The sequence below is a fragment of the Heterocephalus glaber genome, unplaced genomic scaffold, assembly GCF_053883595.1.
Source record: "Heterocephalus glaber isolate CG9 unplaced genomic scaffold, H.glaber_assembly_v1.0 deba00001547, whole genome shotgun sequence".
NCBI classification, from domain to species: Eukaryota; Metazoa; Chordata; class Mammalia; order Rodentia; family Bathyergidae; genus Heterocephalus; species Heterocephalus glaber.
Window position 1 is genome coordinate 1507388 of NW_028258340.1, and position 16518 is coordinate 1523905.

General features: G+C 39.0%; 1 protein-coding gene across 1 annotated transcript in view; it reads left to right on the forward strand.

Moving 5' to 3' along the window:
- Nucleotides 1-16518, forward strand: part of Slc9a7 (solute carrier family 9 member A7) — a 159578-nt gene that overhangs the window by 65342 nt on the left and 77718 nt on the right. The window contains exon 2 of the mRNA XM_004871554.3: nucleotides 14194-14393. Coding sequence (XP_004871611.1) covers nucleotides 14194-14393 — 200 coding nt within the window. The remainder of the gene's footprint in view (nucleotides 1-14193; nucleotides 14394-16518) is intronic.

Sequence of the window (16518 nt, forward strand, 5' to 3'; positions counted from 1 at the left end):
TATGGTCTGATAATATACAGGGGACAACTTTACTTCCTTTGCACTTGCCTAAATATCTTCTATGAGCAAGCATGTGGTCTATTTTGGAGAACGACCTGTGTGCAGCTGAAAAGAATGTGTATTCTGATTTTGTGGGGTGGAAGACTCTGTAAACATCTGTTATGTTCATTTGTTCAGGAGTTTTATTGAGTTCTAGTATTTCATTACTTATTTTTTGTCTAGTTGATCTATCTATTTGTGACAGTGGGGTATTGAGATCCCCCACTACTATTGTATTAGTGCTTATGTGGTTTTTCATGTTTAGTATTTGTTTTATATAGTTGGGTGCACTAGTGTTTGGTGCATAGATATTTATGATTGTCATCTCTTCATCTTGGATTGTTCCCGTTACAAGGATGTAGTGTCCTTCTTTGTCTCAGTCAGTGTTGGTTTGAAATCTACTTGATCTGCAAAGGGGATAGCTACTCCTGCTTTTTTTGGGGTTCCTGTCACGTGGAGTATTGTTTTCCACCCTTTAACTTTCAGTCTATGAGTTTCCTTTTGAATTAAGTGTGTTTCTTCTATGCAGAATATTGTTGGATCTTGCTTCTTGACCCATTCTGCCAGTCTATTTGTTTTGATTGGTGAGTTGAGACCATTAACATTGATGGTTATAACTGATACGTATTGACTTATCATTGTCATGACTTTTTCTTTTTGTTGGATTCTACCCCTTTGCTTTTAATTTCTTGTCATGCCTGGTGGATTCATTCTGGTGGGCTTCCTGGCGTTGTGATCCTCATTGTCTTTTCCTAGGATTTTGTCTAAAATATTTTAGAGTGCTGTTTTGGTATTCATGAAGTTCCTGTGGTGCTCTTTGTATCTGATTTCTCCATCAATTTTGAAAGATAGTTTTGCAGGGTACATCAATCTGGGTTGGAGATTATTTTCCTTTAGGGCTTGAAATACATCACTTCAGCCTCTACTTGCCCTGAGGGTTTGCATTGAGAAGTCTCCTGTGATTCTGATGGGCTTTCCTTTGTATGTGATTTGTTTCTTTTCTCTAACTGCTTGTAGAACTTTGTTCTTTTGTTGGGTTTCTGGAATCTTAACAATTATATGCCTATGTGTAGATTTTTTTTGATCAAGGCTAGTTGGAGTCCTGTATGCCTCACTTATGTCAAGTTGTTTTCCCCTGCTTGCGAAGTTTTCTGCCATCACTTCTGTGAACAGTATTTTAATGTCATCTGTACTCTCTACTGTTTCTGCATTGACTCCAGTCAGTCTTATGTTATTCTTCCTTGCATCATCTAGCAGCTGCTGGATTGATTTCTTACAATTTTGAAGCAATTTTTCTTTTCCCTGTCACTAATTGCAATCTTATCTTCTGTGTCTGAAATTCTGTCTTCACATTGTCTTATTGAATATCCTTTCAGTGGAGTTTTTAGTCTCCTGGAAATCTGTTTGCATCTGTTTTATGGATTCCATTTGCTTCCTATGTTGGGATTCCATCATGTTCCTCAGCTCCTCTATTTTTTTATCTGTGTCCTCTCTAGATTTATTAATCATGTCTTGCACTATGGGCACAATCTCTGCTGTTATCTGAGAAATTCATTTTTTCCATATCCTCTTTTGTTGCATGTTCAGGGAGTCCAGGTGGTTAAGTATCAGAGTGTTCCATGTCTTTTCCATTTTGGGTTGCTGTAGGTGATCTGGAAGTCTGGTTCTGAGGCTTATTTACGTGTCTTCTCATTTCTACAGGGTGGGTTGGTGTGGTGGGGTGGGTGTTCTGCTGTGCTGGAAGTGGTGGTAGGTTGGCCTGGAAGCCTCCTACTCTGTACTGGGGGCTGTGGCACATTGACCTAGAAGCCTCCTCTGCACTCGGAGCTGTGACACGCCTACCCGGAAGCCTCCTCTGCATTGGGAGCTGCAGCACACCTGTCCGGAAGCCTCTTCTGTGCTGGGAGCTGTGGCATGCCTACCCGGAAGCCTCCTCTGTGCTGGGAGCTTTGGGCCACCAACTCTGAAGCCTCCTCTGCGCTGGGAGCTTTGGGCCACCAACTCTGAAGCGTCCTCTGTGCTGGGAGCCATGGTACGCCGACCTGGAAGCCTCCTCTGTGCTGGGAGTTATGGTATGCCTACCCGGAAGCCTCCTCTGCACTGGGAGCTGTGGCATGCCTACCCGGAAGCCTCTTCTGTGCTGGGACCTGGGGGACGCTGACTTGGAAGCCTCCTCTGTGCTGGGAGTTGTGGCACATTGACCTGGAAGCCTGGGAACTGTTTAATTAAAAAATTTAAAAGAAAATTATTATGGTAAAAGACACATTGTCATTAATCCTCCTAAAATACTCCTCCGCACTCCAAGCATACTTATCCCATCTTTCTAGCAACTTTCTGAAGGAGTTCTGAAAGCCCCTTTTTTTTTTAGTGTTTTTAATTGCATTGTTGTGCCTGCTTTGATATCCTGAATTGATTAAAAAAATTTTACAGGTTATGGTTTAGATGTAAAATGTGCCCCAAAAGCCTCATGTATTTGGAAGGTTTTTGGATTATGAGGGTGCTATACTCATCAGTGGATTCTTCCATTCATGAGTTCAGTAGCTGAATGTGCTGTTAGGAGGTGGGGCCTGGCTGGAGGTGGGTCACTGGGAGTATGACCTGGAAGATTGTGTTCTTCTCTGGCCCCACCCTTCTCTGCTTCTTGACTGCTATGGGTTGAGCCCTTTTCTTCCACCGTGCCCCTTTGCCATCCTGATTCTGCCTTGGAGCTAGCAACCATGGACTAAAACTATGAGCTAAAATATATCTTTCCTCCTGTAAATTGCAGGTGTCAGGTATTTTGTCCCAGTGACAGGAAAGTGGCTAAAACTCCTTTCATTGCCATTTTGACTTTAGGGAAGACCCAGAACCTGCATGGTGCCAGATCTGTGGATAAGGTAGATGAAGACACACTGTGATGTCTTTACAAACCTGCCTTTCCATTGGCTGGCACTTGGCAGCAGCATTCACTGTATTTTTTTTATATTACACTTGGTAAAGACATGAAAGAAAACTTCCAGAACTGATTCAGAAAGTGACAAGAATGATGAGATAAATGTATTTGAAGCAAGGGGGAATATTTTGAGGGGAATCAATGGCAATGTGTCTTTTCTAATGTAATTTTAAAAAAAATTTTAATATTCACCATATATTTTGATCACACTGTGTGTATACTATGGAAAGGCTAAATCAAGCTAATTAATCTATCCATTATCTTACACATTTTTCACTTTTTTGTTGTAAGAACACTTAAAATCTATTTTCCCAGCAATTTTTTAGAATGTAATATGTTGTTTTTAACTGTAGTCACCATGTTGTACTATCTTGTGAATTTATTCCTCCTAACTGAAATTTTGTATTCTTTGACCACTTTCTATGAATACAGTTTTATTCAGTGTTTGTAAAATAGTTACAATGTGTATATGATATATGTACTATGTACTGTAGTTGTAATGTAATTATGTCTTTAATCTCAGTAAAGTTACCTTCATATATCAAGTTGCTTAAACTGAGAACCTGAGACTCATTATTAATTCTTCTGTTTATTACCTCCCACAGTCATTCCATCAATAAGACTACATAATTGCTTACTATGGAGAGCTGGGGATGTAGTTCAGTGGCAGAGTGCTTGCCTAGTATACATGAGGCCCAGAGTTTGATCCCCAGCACTGAAGAAAAAAGAAAGGGGTTATTGAGGAAGTGCAGACAAGATACCAGGGTGAGATAGACTGGCACCTTGTCTATGGTCAGTCCTGGAACTCTGAGGCAAAACTGCCTGCATTTGAATTTTGAGTCTTCCATTTGCATGTGAACCTCTGTGTAATGTTGGACGAAGTATTTGGTTTCTCTCTGTCTCAGTTTAATGGGAATAATCATAGTGTCTTTTCAAAGAATTGTATTATCTCAGTTAATGTACACGTACAGTGCTTAGAACAATGCCTGGTATATGGTGTTAGAAATCACTGTTGTTTTTGTTTGTCCGCTCTTTCAGACTATAAACTCTTTGAGAGCAGAGTACATGTTCCACTACCATATGTCCAGTTTATACCACAGGGGCTTGTACCAGCATTTATTTTTAGTGCATGAATGCATGAAGAAATATGTGCTCACCAATACATAAATAAAGAATGAAAGATGGAGCCAGGTGTGGTGGTACATACCTGTAATTTTAGCTGGGGAGGCTGAGAGAGGAGGATTGCAAGTTTGAAGCCAGTCCTGGCAACTTAGACCCTGTCTCAGTAAAGACTAAAAGGGGCTGTAGATGTAGCGCAGTAATAAAGCACTTGGCTACCACAAGGCCCTGGGTTCAATTCTCAGCACTGATAATATATGATGGAGAGAGGGAGGGTGTTTTGGTTTGTATCTAGATGTCCACCCAAAGCCTCATGTGGGTGGGGCTTTTCAGAGGTGGCTGGATCTAGAGTGTGTGATGCTGGGATCAAGGGTGTGTGATTACTGAATTAGTACACTGATTGGTTTAGCACAGTACTGGGTATGATTAAGGCCCCACCCTGGGTGTGAATGCTACTCACCCTAACGGCATGTTGCCTGGATAAAATTTAACTGACAGAAAGAGGGTCCCTGTTCCTGCTTGTCACTTGCCGCTTGAAGCTTGCTGCCTTCCCTGCTTTGCCATGAACTGTTTCTCCTCTGCAATGTCCCTCTGTCATGCTGTCCTGCTTTGGAGCCAGCCAACTATGAACTGAAACCTCAACAAACTGTGAGCAACAATAAACCTTTCCTCCTTCAACTTAGGGTTTTGGGTATTTTGTCTCAGCAATGAGAAAAGTAACCTAGAGGGAGAAAATAGTGATTAAGAGCTATATTTAGTAGGTCAGACTTGGGTGTGATATCTGACCATTTTTCAGGATAAAACTATGGGTGTATTTTCTGGTGGTTGCTAAGCATTTGGGTGGTAGAAACTTTCATGCATTGTAATGCTAAAGCTGTACTTTGGAGGAGAGTAAAAGATGAGATTTTCATTTGATGACATTTGTGATTGCAGAATATTAGATTTTTTTGTTTAAATTTGTTTTCTAGGTGACATTTTATTTATGTTAAAGTTGGAGAAATGAGATCCAAAGAAATTTTTCTAAAGTCAAAAATGTTTCTATATGTCAAACCTGTGATACCAGCTCTTATTCTGTATTTCACTGTGAGCGATGTTAATATGTATATTTGAATATGATTGCTACTCAGAAGATATGCTTTGAACACGGAGTATGCCAGATACTTGCATGTGCTACAGAGAATTCAGTAGATACTTCCCTCTGCCCCCAGTGGAGCTGAAAGTTGGGCCAGATAGGCAAACACAAATGCTTATAATAAAGTGTGACGTGTTTATCACAGAAGAAGCACATGCTGTAATGGGAGTACAAAACCTTGGGACCTAGCCTGGCCTAGGGAATCAGGGAGGGCCTCTTGGAGGTAATGACACTTAAACCGTGTTACTCATTGGAAAAATATAACAGTAAGGGTCCATGTAAATGTACCACCTGTATTGTTAACCTGCTGTCACTTCCTGAATCATGTGTATGTTTCTTTGTGTTTCTTCTAGGGTCCTAAAGGATTTAGGTTTGTGTAACATGTTTGACTGTCTCACAGATATTCATTGGCTAGCCCTTGAAGTAGAAAATATACATTTTGCTGGTCTTACAGTAAGTAGTTCAGTTCTCCCTTTGAGAGACCTCAGTGGAAAAGTATGAAACACTAGCACTGGAGGGGATTACAGATGTGTTCTCTAGGTTCATTCTGTCATTCATTCTTTTTAAAAATGACTTTATTGACATAATTTATATAGCATAAATATACTCATATATAATATATAATTCAATGATATTTAGTCAAATTATTAAATTGTGCAACTATGACCATAATCCAGTTTTAGACTGTTTCCAGTAGCATTTCTCTGCTTAGCCCTTGTCCACCACTGATCTACTTTCTCTCTCTATAGATATGCTTAGACACTTAATAGAAATAGAGTTACAAAATGTGTGATATCTCCGTGACTGGCATCTTTCACTCAACTTAGGCACTCCATACAAAGTCTTTTAGTTTCATCCATGTTGTGGCATGTATTCGTTGCTCATTTCTTTTTCCATTATATTCATATACCATACTTTGCTTATTCATTCATTCATCAATTGATAGACATTTGGGTTGTTTCCATTTTAGGGCTACTATTTATAGAAGGAACTTGAGTACCTTCAGATTTTGGTATTTGTAGGGGGAGTCCTAGAACCAGTCCTTCGTGGATACCAAGGGATGACTGTACTCTCATGTTGAAAAACTTGGACATCAGTAGTTCTCATTTCTGTGTATATAGTGGAACCTGATGTAGAACTTCTTTAAATGTAAGTGCCTCATTCACATGCCAGACCTACATGTGGGAGACCCTGGGCACCTGTATTTCAGCTGGTTCCCTAGATGACTGAATACTGCAGTGTATGACCTGCTATTGGATAGAGTGTTTTGTAAATGTGATGGGTAGTTGGGCTTGTATTCTCCTTTCAGACTGTGGCATTTTACAGTGGTGTGAGATCTGCATAAACTGAATATAGGTCAACCACAGCCATATCTTAGGTGTGTAGAGAACACAAGGGCAAGGCTTCTTGGACAAACAAGCAGGACTGTGGCTCTGTTTGTGATGGGCTTCAGCTTTTACTGTTGGTTGGTTCATGTTCAGTGTTGAATCTTATGCAATTCTGAAAAATTGTTCTTGATAATACAGTACGGGTCACCTGAATTAAAGTGACCTGAATGCATTAGAGATATTGAGCAATAAAATCAATGTCTTGTGTTTCTCACATCAGGCTAAGCCTAATTATATGACAGCTATTTACTTCCCATTTAGATGTAAATTTTCAATAGTGAAATTATTGACTTCATGAAACATGTGTTTCTTGTAATCTTTTAATTCTTATATACAGAACAGTCTGTTCATTTATTTTGGGAAATTGATATAGTAAAGTTGTTTGCTTTTTGTTTACTAAACTACAGCACCACATCATGATACATCATATGACCATCTTGTTTTATTGCTATTATGTGTAAATTGTTGTACAAATGCTCATTTGTATTGGTACCCAGGAAGCTGCTAGAGGGGCGGATAAGGAAGTTATAGCATTCTGTCCCTCTGCTGGACAGGGATAACTTCAACGAGAGGGAGTTGTGTAGCTAGTTTTGTAGGAGTATTTTTCCTGCCTTGCTCCAGCCCACACATCATTTCTCTTCCTTATCTCTCAGCCCTGATATGCTCTGTTTTGTAGCAATCAAGATAATGCAAGGAAAAATGACTCTTCTGAAGAACTCATAAAAAGTAGCATTTGTGCAGCATTTGACAGTTTATAAGGGGTTTTGTCACAGCATGTTCTTATTCCACACTTACAAAAGCCCAATTTTAGAAATGAACAGCAGAGAGATACCTTGCTCTGGATTGTGGCTAAGTGGAAAGTGAAGTTACATACCCACAACTTCTGTCACTGAACGCACCAAATTCTTCTCATTTGTGCTACCTAGTTAGTACCAGGCAAAATAAACATATCAGTGAAATTGGTATAAAATAACATATAATGCGTTAAGATGAATTTGCTACAATATATAAAAACAAACATTTTTCAGGTAAAAATGGCATAAGGCATGGCAAAATAACAAGCATGGAGGAATTCTGTTGCTCATGCTCATGCATGTGGTAAGGGTGGATGACTTATGGCAGGACTTCCAAAATGGTCATGTGAGAGGGAGCTCAACAAATCCTCTCCATACAATATAGCAATAAAACTGGACAGAACTGTCAAAAATAACAATCTAAAGTCTATTGAAATAGATCGGTTGTCAAATAACAAATTAGGGAGCAATTTTCCGGGTTCTTTTTTGGTGGGAGCATTTTTTAAAAGAAAGTCTACTGGATCTTGGTAAGAATGGTGGGTGTCGATAGCACTTAGGCTAAAGGCTGCACCCATCCTCACCAGACTTATGTTGTGGAAGACTGGTTCTTGGCAAGTAGAATAGCCTGTGCTGGCCACAATTCCCATTTCTCCCATGATCTCTAGAAATAAACTCTTATGTTTATGGTGAGGTGATTTTAAACAAAGATATTAAGTGAATTCACTGGAGAAAGGATAGTTTTTTCAACAAATGGTTCTAGGACAATTGAATATCCAAATGCAAATGGACTAATTTGGACCCTAACCTGAGGCCATGCTAAACAAAATTAACTCAAATTGTAACTGAGGCCTACATGAAAGAGCCAAGACTACAAAACACTTAGAAAATATAAAAACAAATATTCACAACTTGGGTTACACAACTGTTTTTTAGATGTGACAAAACTACAAGCTGTAAAAGAAAATGAAGTGGACTTCATCAGGATTAAAAACTTTGGCTTTGCCAAAGATACTGTCAAGAAACTGCAAGGACAAGCCAGAGACTAGGAGAAAACATGCAAATCATATATCTGAAAAGGATCTGCATGTTGTGTATGTAATAAGAATAATCATAAAAATACCCAGTTTTTAAAATGGGCAAAGGACTTTAAGAAACATTTCTCAAAAGAGGATATTAGGATGATCAGTAAGTACATAACCACATATACCAGAATTATCAACCATTAGGAAAATACAGTTTTAAAAAGCACGAAAAAATACCACTATACACTTACTAGAATGGCTGAAATAAGAGATACTGGTAGCACCAACTGTTGAGGATGTGAAGCAACTAGAACTCTCATACATTGCTGTGGTGGGGGGTGTTGCACAGTAGTATAGTTATTCTGCAAAAGGCCTTGATAGTTTCTTTTTAAAGTTAAATATATACTTATTATATGATGCAGCAGTCCCACTGTGGGTATTTACCATTAAGAAATGAAAATATGCTCACATAAAAACCTTTTAATGACAGCTTTATTTATGATAGCCAAATGTTCCTCACCCAGTAATTGGCACTTGGCTAGTTCAGTCAATAGAGCATGGGACTCTTAATCTCAGGGTTGTTGGTTCAAGCCCCACGTTGGGTGCCAATTACTGGGGACCCCTGAAACGTTACTGGAAACCTCTGCAGTAGGCTCTAGACTCCTGCCCAGTGTATGATGCAAGCCTGATGAAAAAAGCTAAAAGACAGAACTAAGAGAGACAGAAAGCAGGTTGCCAGGACGACCAGTGCCGGTGGAACCAACAAAGGTACTGGCTAGTCCAAGCCACTGATTTTTATTAGTAATCAAGTGGGGTAAAGGCAAGCTGCATGCGAGGGCAGTACTATGTGTAAGGATGTGCAGTCATGCGGTTTCTATGGAAATTAATGTAAGCAAGGCTTGTAGAAGACAAGACAGAGCATTCTTGAATTAGGAACAGAATAGACAAAATATATGGTTATAATTAAAACATTGTCTTTCTAATAAGAAGGTTTTGTGGGAACGGAATTTGGGTGCAAGTTACTCTGACCTTGGTACGTAGGCTTCAGCCAGACTCAATTCTATAAACAAGCCAATTGTGGGGTTAACTCTTAACAGCCTGCACTGCTTATAGCCTGCTTTGGGCATAATCAGTATTGTGGTCTCTCGCAAACCTCTACTGTACTCTAAATAATTTCACAGCGTGGCCAAACTCTTCTGGTGATATTCTACCCTTATTAGTTTACATAAGAGAGGAAGAAGTCTGACTAAAGGAAAACAGTACATCCGTGTACCCGTTTCCCTCCTCAACAATGGCTTGTTAATATAGATGTGTCCATATTGTAGCTGGTTGATGGCTGTTTAGAATTACACCTCACACTCTGTCCACTTGTTCAGCTGTGCTCTTACCAGCCTCAGTAACAGAAGGGAAACTGGCACTAGACTAATGGGGGCTGGTTTCTTTGATGACCCTCTAGGACTTTTAAGCCTCATGTGGCTCATGATTGTATTCTCTTCTCATACTACCAGTTTTGGGATGGGCACGTACATTAACTGTATATAGACCTTTCTTGTTTTCGGTTGTCTTTTAAAAATTAGAAAAGCTAGCAATTGTATACCATCAACACAATATGCTAATAGTTGTGAAGTGAGTTTTTGCATACCCAGAAGTTTAAATAGTCTTGAAGTTTTGCACCTTTGAATTCATCATTTTGTTTTTAGCCACATCAAATGTCTAAGAAATTTTATTCATATTTGCTTTTCATAAAAGTTTATGGGTTGCAATATCAGTAATTCTCTCTTCATTAGCTGACATCCCCCGTGCTATTTTTTCTGGCCTAAATACATAGTTATTTCTCTTTCTGGCCCACATATGTGGTTATTTCTCTTTATAATCTAGAACACTATGCTGTTGATATGGTCAAATCAGTGATCTGTGATTGTGTGTGTGTGTGTATGTGTAAATACTGAACTTTCTGAGCATTTACAAATCTCATGAATGTTTCAATTCATTGTAGTGATAACCTATTTATAGCTTCCAGTCAGAGGATGTCTTTAGATCCAGCAGGTGAAATGTGCTGTTCATGTTCTTTCCAAGTCTATTTTTTTCTCACCAAAATACCTCCCTGCAGTCCTCATATCTTGTTCTTTCAAGTGGGAAATGCTAAATATGAACTTAATGTTATGAAGTGGAATACAGTGGTAATAAATATGAACTTTAAATGTTTTGGAAGTTATTTAAACTATACCTTGAGTTAGCAGTAAACCTATGACTTGGTAGATTTTTGGTTGTAACTACCAAAATGGTGTTAACCTTGTATCTTTCCTGTGATATTTTGTGTTGCCATGTTTTAGCCACAAAGGGGCATTACCTTCAGTGTCTGTCATCTTAATGTGGTCATATTGGGGCCAGAATAAAGAGGGAAAGGTTTTATAAGTTTAAAAAATCTTACCACCTTATAATGCTTCTAAATATGGTCATGGTGATAACTGGAAGAGATTTCAAGAGCATTTCTTGTAATTGAGGAATTTGTTTGCAAATATAAACCTTCTGTTTTATTATAATATTTATTGTTAGGATCCTATGATTTCTGTTAGCTCTGCTAAAAATGAAGTTATATGAAGTAGGTTTTGGTGGGGAGAAAGATAGTTTTTGTAAATGACTTTTTTTTTTTGCTTTCCTGATGATGAAACTATCTGTTATATGACAGGTAGCTTTCTCTAGACTCTGGAGATGAATGTTAAAGGGCCACAGAAATCACTTTTGTAGTGTGAAACGTCATCAGAAAATACCTGCCTAACCAGGAAGTGAACTAAGAGTAAAAAGCATTATGGAGTTCCATCTGGAGGGAAGAGTGAAGCCCAGAGAGCTCTGAGTGCCCCAGTTCCACCAGCAGCCTCAGGAGGAAGTGTGGTTGCCACAGCTGGCTCCTGTCATCATCACCCTGACCTCAAGCATGAGCAACAAGGCAGAACACTGTGGGCAGAGGCAGAGGGAGTGGCAACCCATGGAAGAGGATAGGAAGGTCATTGCAATGAAAGTTGGGAATAGTAAAATTGTTCAGTGTAAAAATACATAGTTTCATTAACAGGAATGACACCAAGCTAGATGTATTTATACATCTGATTGCTGCAAAGAAGAATAGCTGTTAAGAATCACCTTTGTAATATAGAGGATAGAGGGTCTATTGAGTTTGATGTTGTTGAAGGAGAAAAGAGTGCATAGCCGATAAAGATTGCAGACCCTGGTGGAGTTTCAGTGCCAGGCAGTAAATATTCCAGCACACAGTAACCATTATGATGTTATCTGCGATGGAGGGGCCTTCCATGTGGCCATCAGCAGAATGACTAGAATAATGAGAATGGGAAAAAGAAGGGATCATAGAGTACCCCTGAACACCAGGCCCAGTGGCACATAAATGATATGCTCCCTCCCTTGCTCCATGCGGAGGCCCTGTGGGTATTTACCAGAGTGTTCCTTCCTCCCTGTGCAGGGAGTGTTGATAGAGAACAGATGGACCCATGAGAGCAATGATATATTGGAGATATAGCCCACATGCCTGCAGGACCTCTCCTTGCCTAAAGCAATAATGAAAAAAAAAATGATCAGGAAAATCAGAGAGATGAAACCCAAGGCCAATAGCTACTTCAGTATAAGTACTTTACTACTTCATTTACCAGAACAGGCACCCAGATATCCCTAAACCACGAGATGGCCAAGGGAGCACCAGCTAGGAAGTACACTCCCAAGGCCAAGCAGGACGCGGCTGAATAAATACTGGCTGGACATCTTTGCGATCATTTGCTTTGTCATCCAACTGGAAAAAGTGAATGTAGAGTCCAGTAGTAATACCTGAAGAGAAGATTGAAACTAAAGACCATAAGTGTTTGCCTTTATTCCACTCACCAAGACAACTAGAACCATCTGCATTTTGTGATTTTTATTATTTTTCCCTAAAGCTGTCTCTCTTTTTTTTTTTTTTTCTTGTACTGGGGATCGAACTCAGGACCTTGAGCGTGCGAGGCAAGCAGCAGAACCACTGAGCTAAATCCCTGGCCCTAAAGCTATCTCTTTTTGATAATGAGAAACACAATTTTATAAAAAGTCTAGTTTTTCTCATACACCTTTAAAGTTTTAAAAAATTGTTTCTTATCTAGTTAGGTTGAGATTGTTAAGAATCTCATTTAAAATTTGTAAAGCCTGTAAGACTTGATATTTTTGTAAAAGTAAAAATGTATAAGTATCTGTTAATACAGGTCTATGATAATGATAATAATGCACCACAGACACATTGGGCTTAAGTAACTATTTTTCTAGATTTTATATATGATTTTCTATTCAATGTCTCATGAATTCTCATGTCTTGGTGACCTTATAAAACATTGTGTATAGTGTTTTAGTCAGTTGTTACTGAACAAAATACCTGAGATAATGAACTAAAGTAGAAGAAAGGTTTATTATGGCTCACAGTTTTAGAGGCTTCAGTTGTTGACTGGTTGGCCCCATTGCTTGGGCCGTGGCAGCACATCATGGTGGGAGTACTTGGTGGAGTGAAACTGTTCACCTCAGGGTCAAGGATGATAAAGAGGAAGAGGAAGGGGCTGGAGTCATTACCTTCTTAGAGAACACACCTCCAGTGACCTAAGAGCTCCCACGAGGCTCCATCTCTTAAAAGATTCCACTGTCTCCCAATAGCACCAAGCTGGGGTCCAAGCCTTTTAACACATGGGCCTTTGGGGGACATTTAAGATCTAAACTATAGCACATAGAATATGTAAACATTGTTTTCTTTTTCAGATGTAATTTTCTCCATTAATAGTCAATGAGATAGGAAAGCATTTTTACTGTTCTATCTTTTAATGTTGCTAGCAAAGAACTGAATTTAGAGAAAGTCTGAAATTTTCCTAAGAAAGAATTATACTCATGTCTGGTAGTCATTTATGGTTTTTATTTTTTCTTCCACATTTCAGTTACTGTTGCTTGAGTACATGTGACTCATGTCCAGCACCAGGGAAGTGACACTCCTTCCTCATTCATGGAATTGAATGCTTACGCACAATTTTGCTGTTTTTATTTTTCTCTAATTGGAAAAGCCTACTAAGAAGGAAATGAGACTTAAAGACTTGTAGCTGATTATCTTAGGTGTCTCATAGCCACAGCCCCAAGAAGCCAGCTCTCCAGCCCTGAATCATGACTGCTCAAATTTAATCATGACTGCTGCATTTAGCTTCCCAAGGGGTGTAATTACTTTCTCTGTGATACCCAGTGCTTGAAGTAACCTAAGCGAAAGCACCGCCTCCTGCCCTGGTGTGTGGCAAAGCAAGTTTCATTTATAGCAACTAGAAATTCCAGTCGCCTGGTTCTTGCTAGCAGATGGCAGTAGGACTGGCTTAAGGGTTGCTTCTGGGGAAAATCAAGGGCTCAGCAGCTCCTCCTTGTGCTGTCATATGCAGAAAAAACTTCTCTTCTCATCATTCCATTTTCCTCCATCAAAAGCCCCAGAAATAAGACATGATTATGTGTTAAAACTATTCAGAATGCCATAATAATCACCAAAGGTACCTTTCCACCTTGTCCTTCTGGTGGCCGAGCGATTCAAATGAGACAAGAATAGATGATGCTGAACCCTTTCTGAAGGACTGCAGAGTTGATGCTAAATACACAGCCTCAACCTGACTTCTACAATTTTCTTTGCATCTTATAATCTTCGAAATTAATAGTGCCTTTATTTTTATACTCTATCCTTCCACAGGCCTGATGTCTTTTTTTTTTTCTTGTTCTATTTCAGGGCTCATCGTTGGGGTGATCTTGAGGTATGGCACTCCTGCCACCAGTGGCCATGACAAGTCACTCAGCTGTACTCAAGAAGACAGAGCCTTCAGCACCTTATTAGTGAATGTCAGTGGGAAGTTCTTTGAATACACTCTGAAAGGAGAAATCAGCCCTGGGAAGGTCAACAGTGTAGAGCAGAATGACATGCTGCGGAAGGTAAGCTGGCACACCGTTGTCAATGGCATCGTCGTTGATTCCATGGCTCTGTTTTGACCTTGTGGAGAGAAATCTTTCCAAACTCCTGGAATATCCGTGACATTCCTGGTTCTCAGTTTTGCTAGGAAGCTTTTAGGCCATCATGAGAAGAAAGTAGATTTTAATTTGAGCCTTTCAGCTTTGTGACCTTCTTAAGCTTGTTAGGATCTGTGGCTGATGTGGATCACTGTGCAATGGACTTGCCTGTCTCCGCTCACCTCATTTGTCTAACTACCATCTCTTCTTTTACTCTTTTCCCTTTTCCGTGTTATGGATTAGATATGAGATTATTTCTTTTTAAAAATATTATTGATTTCACTTTTAGCTTGCTTATTTAGTATTCAGAAGTGCGGTTCTTAGTTCTTTATGGTTCTTTTGTCATATTCTACAAATAATATTTGAATGCATACTCTCATTATGATTAATGACAAAGACCTAATGAACCTTCAAGGGAAGCAGGGCTTGTTGACTTAGAATTTAGTCCAAACATTGTTTTTTAATTTGGTGTTGGAATAGCAAAAATGTTCCACAAGAAAAAGGATTATAGGGGCAGGGAATGTAGCTCAGCAGCACAGCACCTGCCTGGCAAGTGCAAGGCCCTGAGTTCGATTCCTGTACCAAAAAAAAAAGGATTATATATCTCCTCATGTGGGAGATTTCCAGGATAAACAAGATCTGTATTACTTGACATATATTCCATTGCCATATAGACTAGGGCCTATCAGCAACAAGGCTTCTGTAGAGTGGTCTGGGAAATCCAGGTTGTGGGGAGCCTTTTAAAATATAGAACAAGGTTAATGTATATGAAGACCTGCAGGCAAAGGTAGAGTATAAAGAATGTTACAAAAATTAAATATCTTTTATTAGAATGTACTAATCCTTAAGGAAATTTATTCTCAACTTGGAGTATTAAATATGATCATCTTGTTGGGACTCCCAGCACTTCCTAAGAAAGAATAGAATTTCCATAAACATTGTAAAATTAAATGCAATTGTGAGAGATAGCCAGAGTAAATACCACACTAATGGCTATTTTGAAATGGCAGCTTGAATTCTTCAGATTGGATTGGGTAGGGTAGGGGGAAAAAATGAAATGATCCCAATACATTATCAGGTACATAGCCATCAAAAGAGTAAAGATTTCAGTCTCTAAGATTACATGGAAGGACAGAATCCTAACTGATAATTACCAGCCAACAAACACAGCTCACCTAGTCTCATACATACTGACCAACCCTTTGTACTTTTTTAATTTCTCTGACTCTGGGTCCCCATACTCCCCCTTAGTTACTTATTTTTAGTTCACTTTAACTAATTGGAGGTCCAAGGGCCCTACTCATTCTGACATTCCCTGCTGTTCAGGCTACTCTTATCTTTAGCAAGAAGATAGAATAAAGCATAATTTGAAAGAACCATTCTTTTTTTTTTGGTACCAGGGATTGAACTTGGGACCTTGTGCTTGGGAGGCAGGTGGTGGAACCACTGAGCTAAATCCCCAGCCCAAGAACCATTCTTTTTTAATTAGGCTGATTAACACCTCAAATTTCCAAAGAAAACTAACTTTTAATAATTAGAATGGAGATTTAAGATAATTAATTGAAATAAAAGCCAGTTAGTCTACCCACATGAACAAATTTGTTTAAAAAAGATTAGTGTGTTTATAGAACGCTTAATTCTCTTTCTGAATGTGATAAGACTTTGCTGTCTAGAAGTTTCAGAGTGATTTCCTTATATCAACCCTATAGATGATTTCAGTTTCTTTAGAGTTACTGAATTTATAGTGACATTCACAAATCCACTAGACTTACTGACAACTTTGATCTAGGCCACATCAAGTATCAAGAATACTGCTCGGGCCGGAGATTTAGGTCAGTGGTTCTGGTGCCTGCCTCACAAGCCCAAGGTCCCAAGTTCGATTCCCGGTACCAAAAACAAAACTAAAGAATACTGCTCACTTAGAAGGCACTCAAATTCAGAATTATGTCTATAAAAGATTATGTGAGAGAATCCAGAAAGTTAATAAAGAATCATGACAGCATTTTGTTGCAGTTAAGCTTTTATAAAGGTGTGATAAAAATCAAGATGT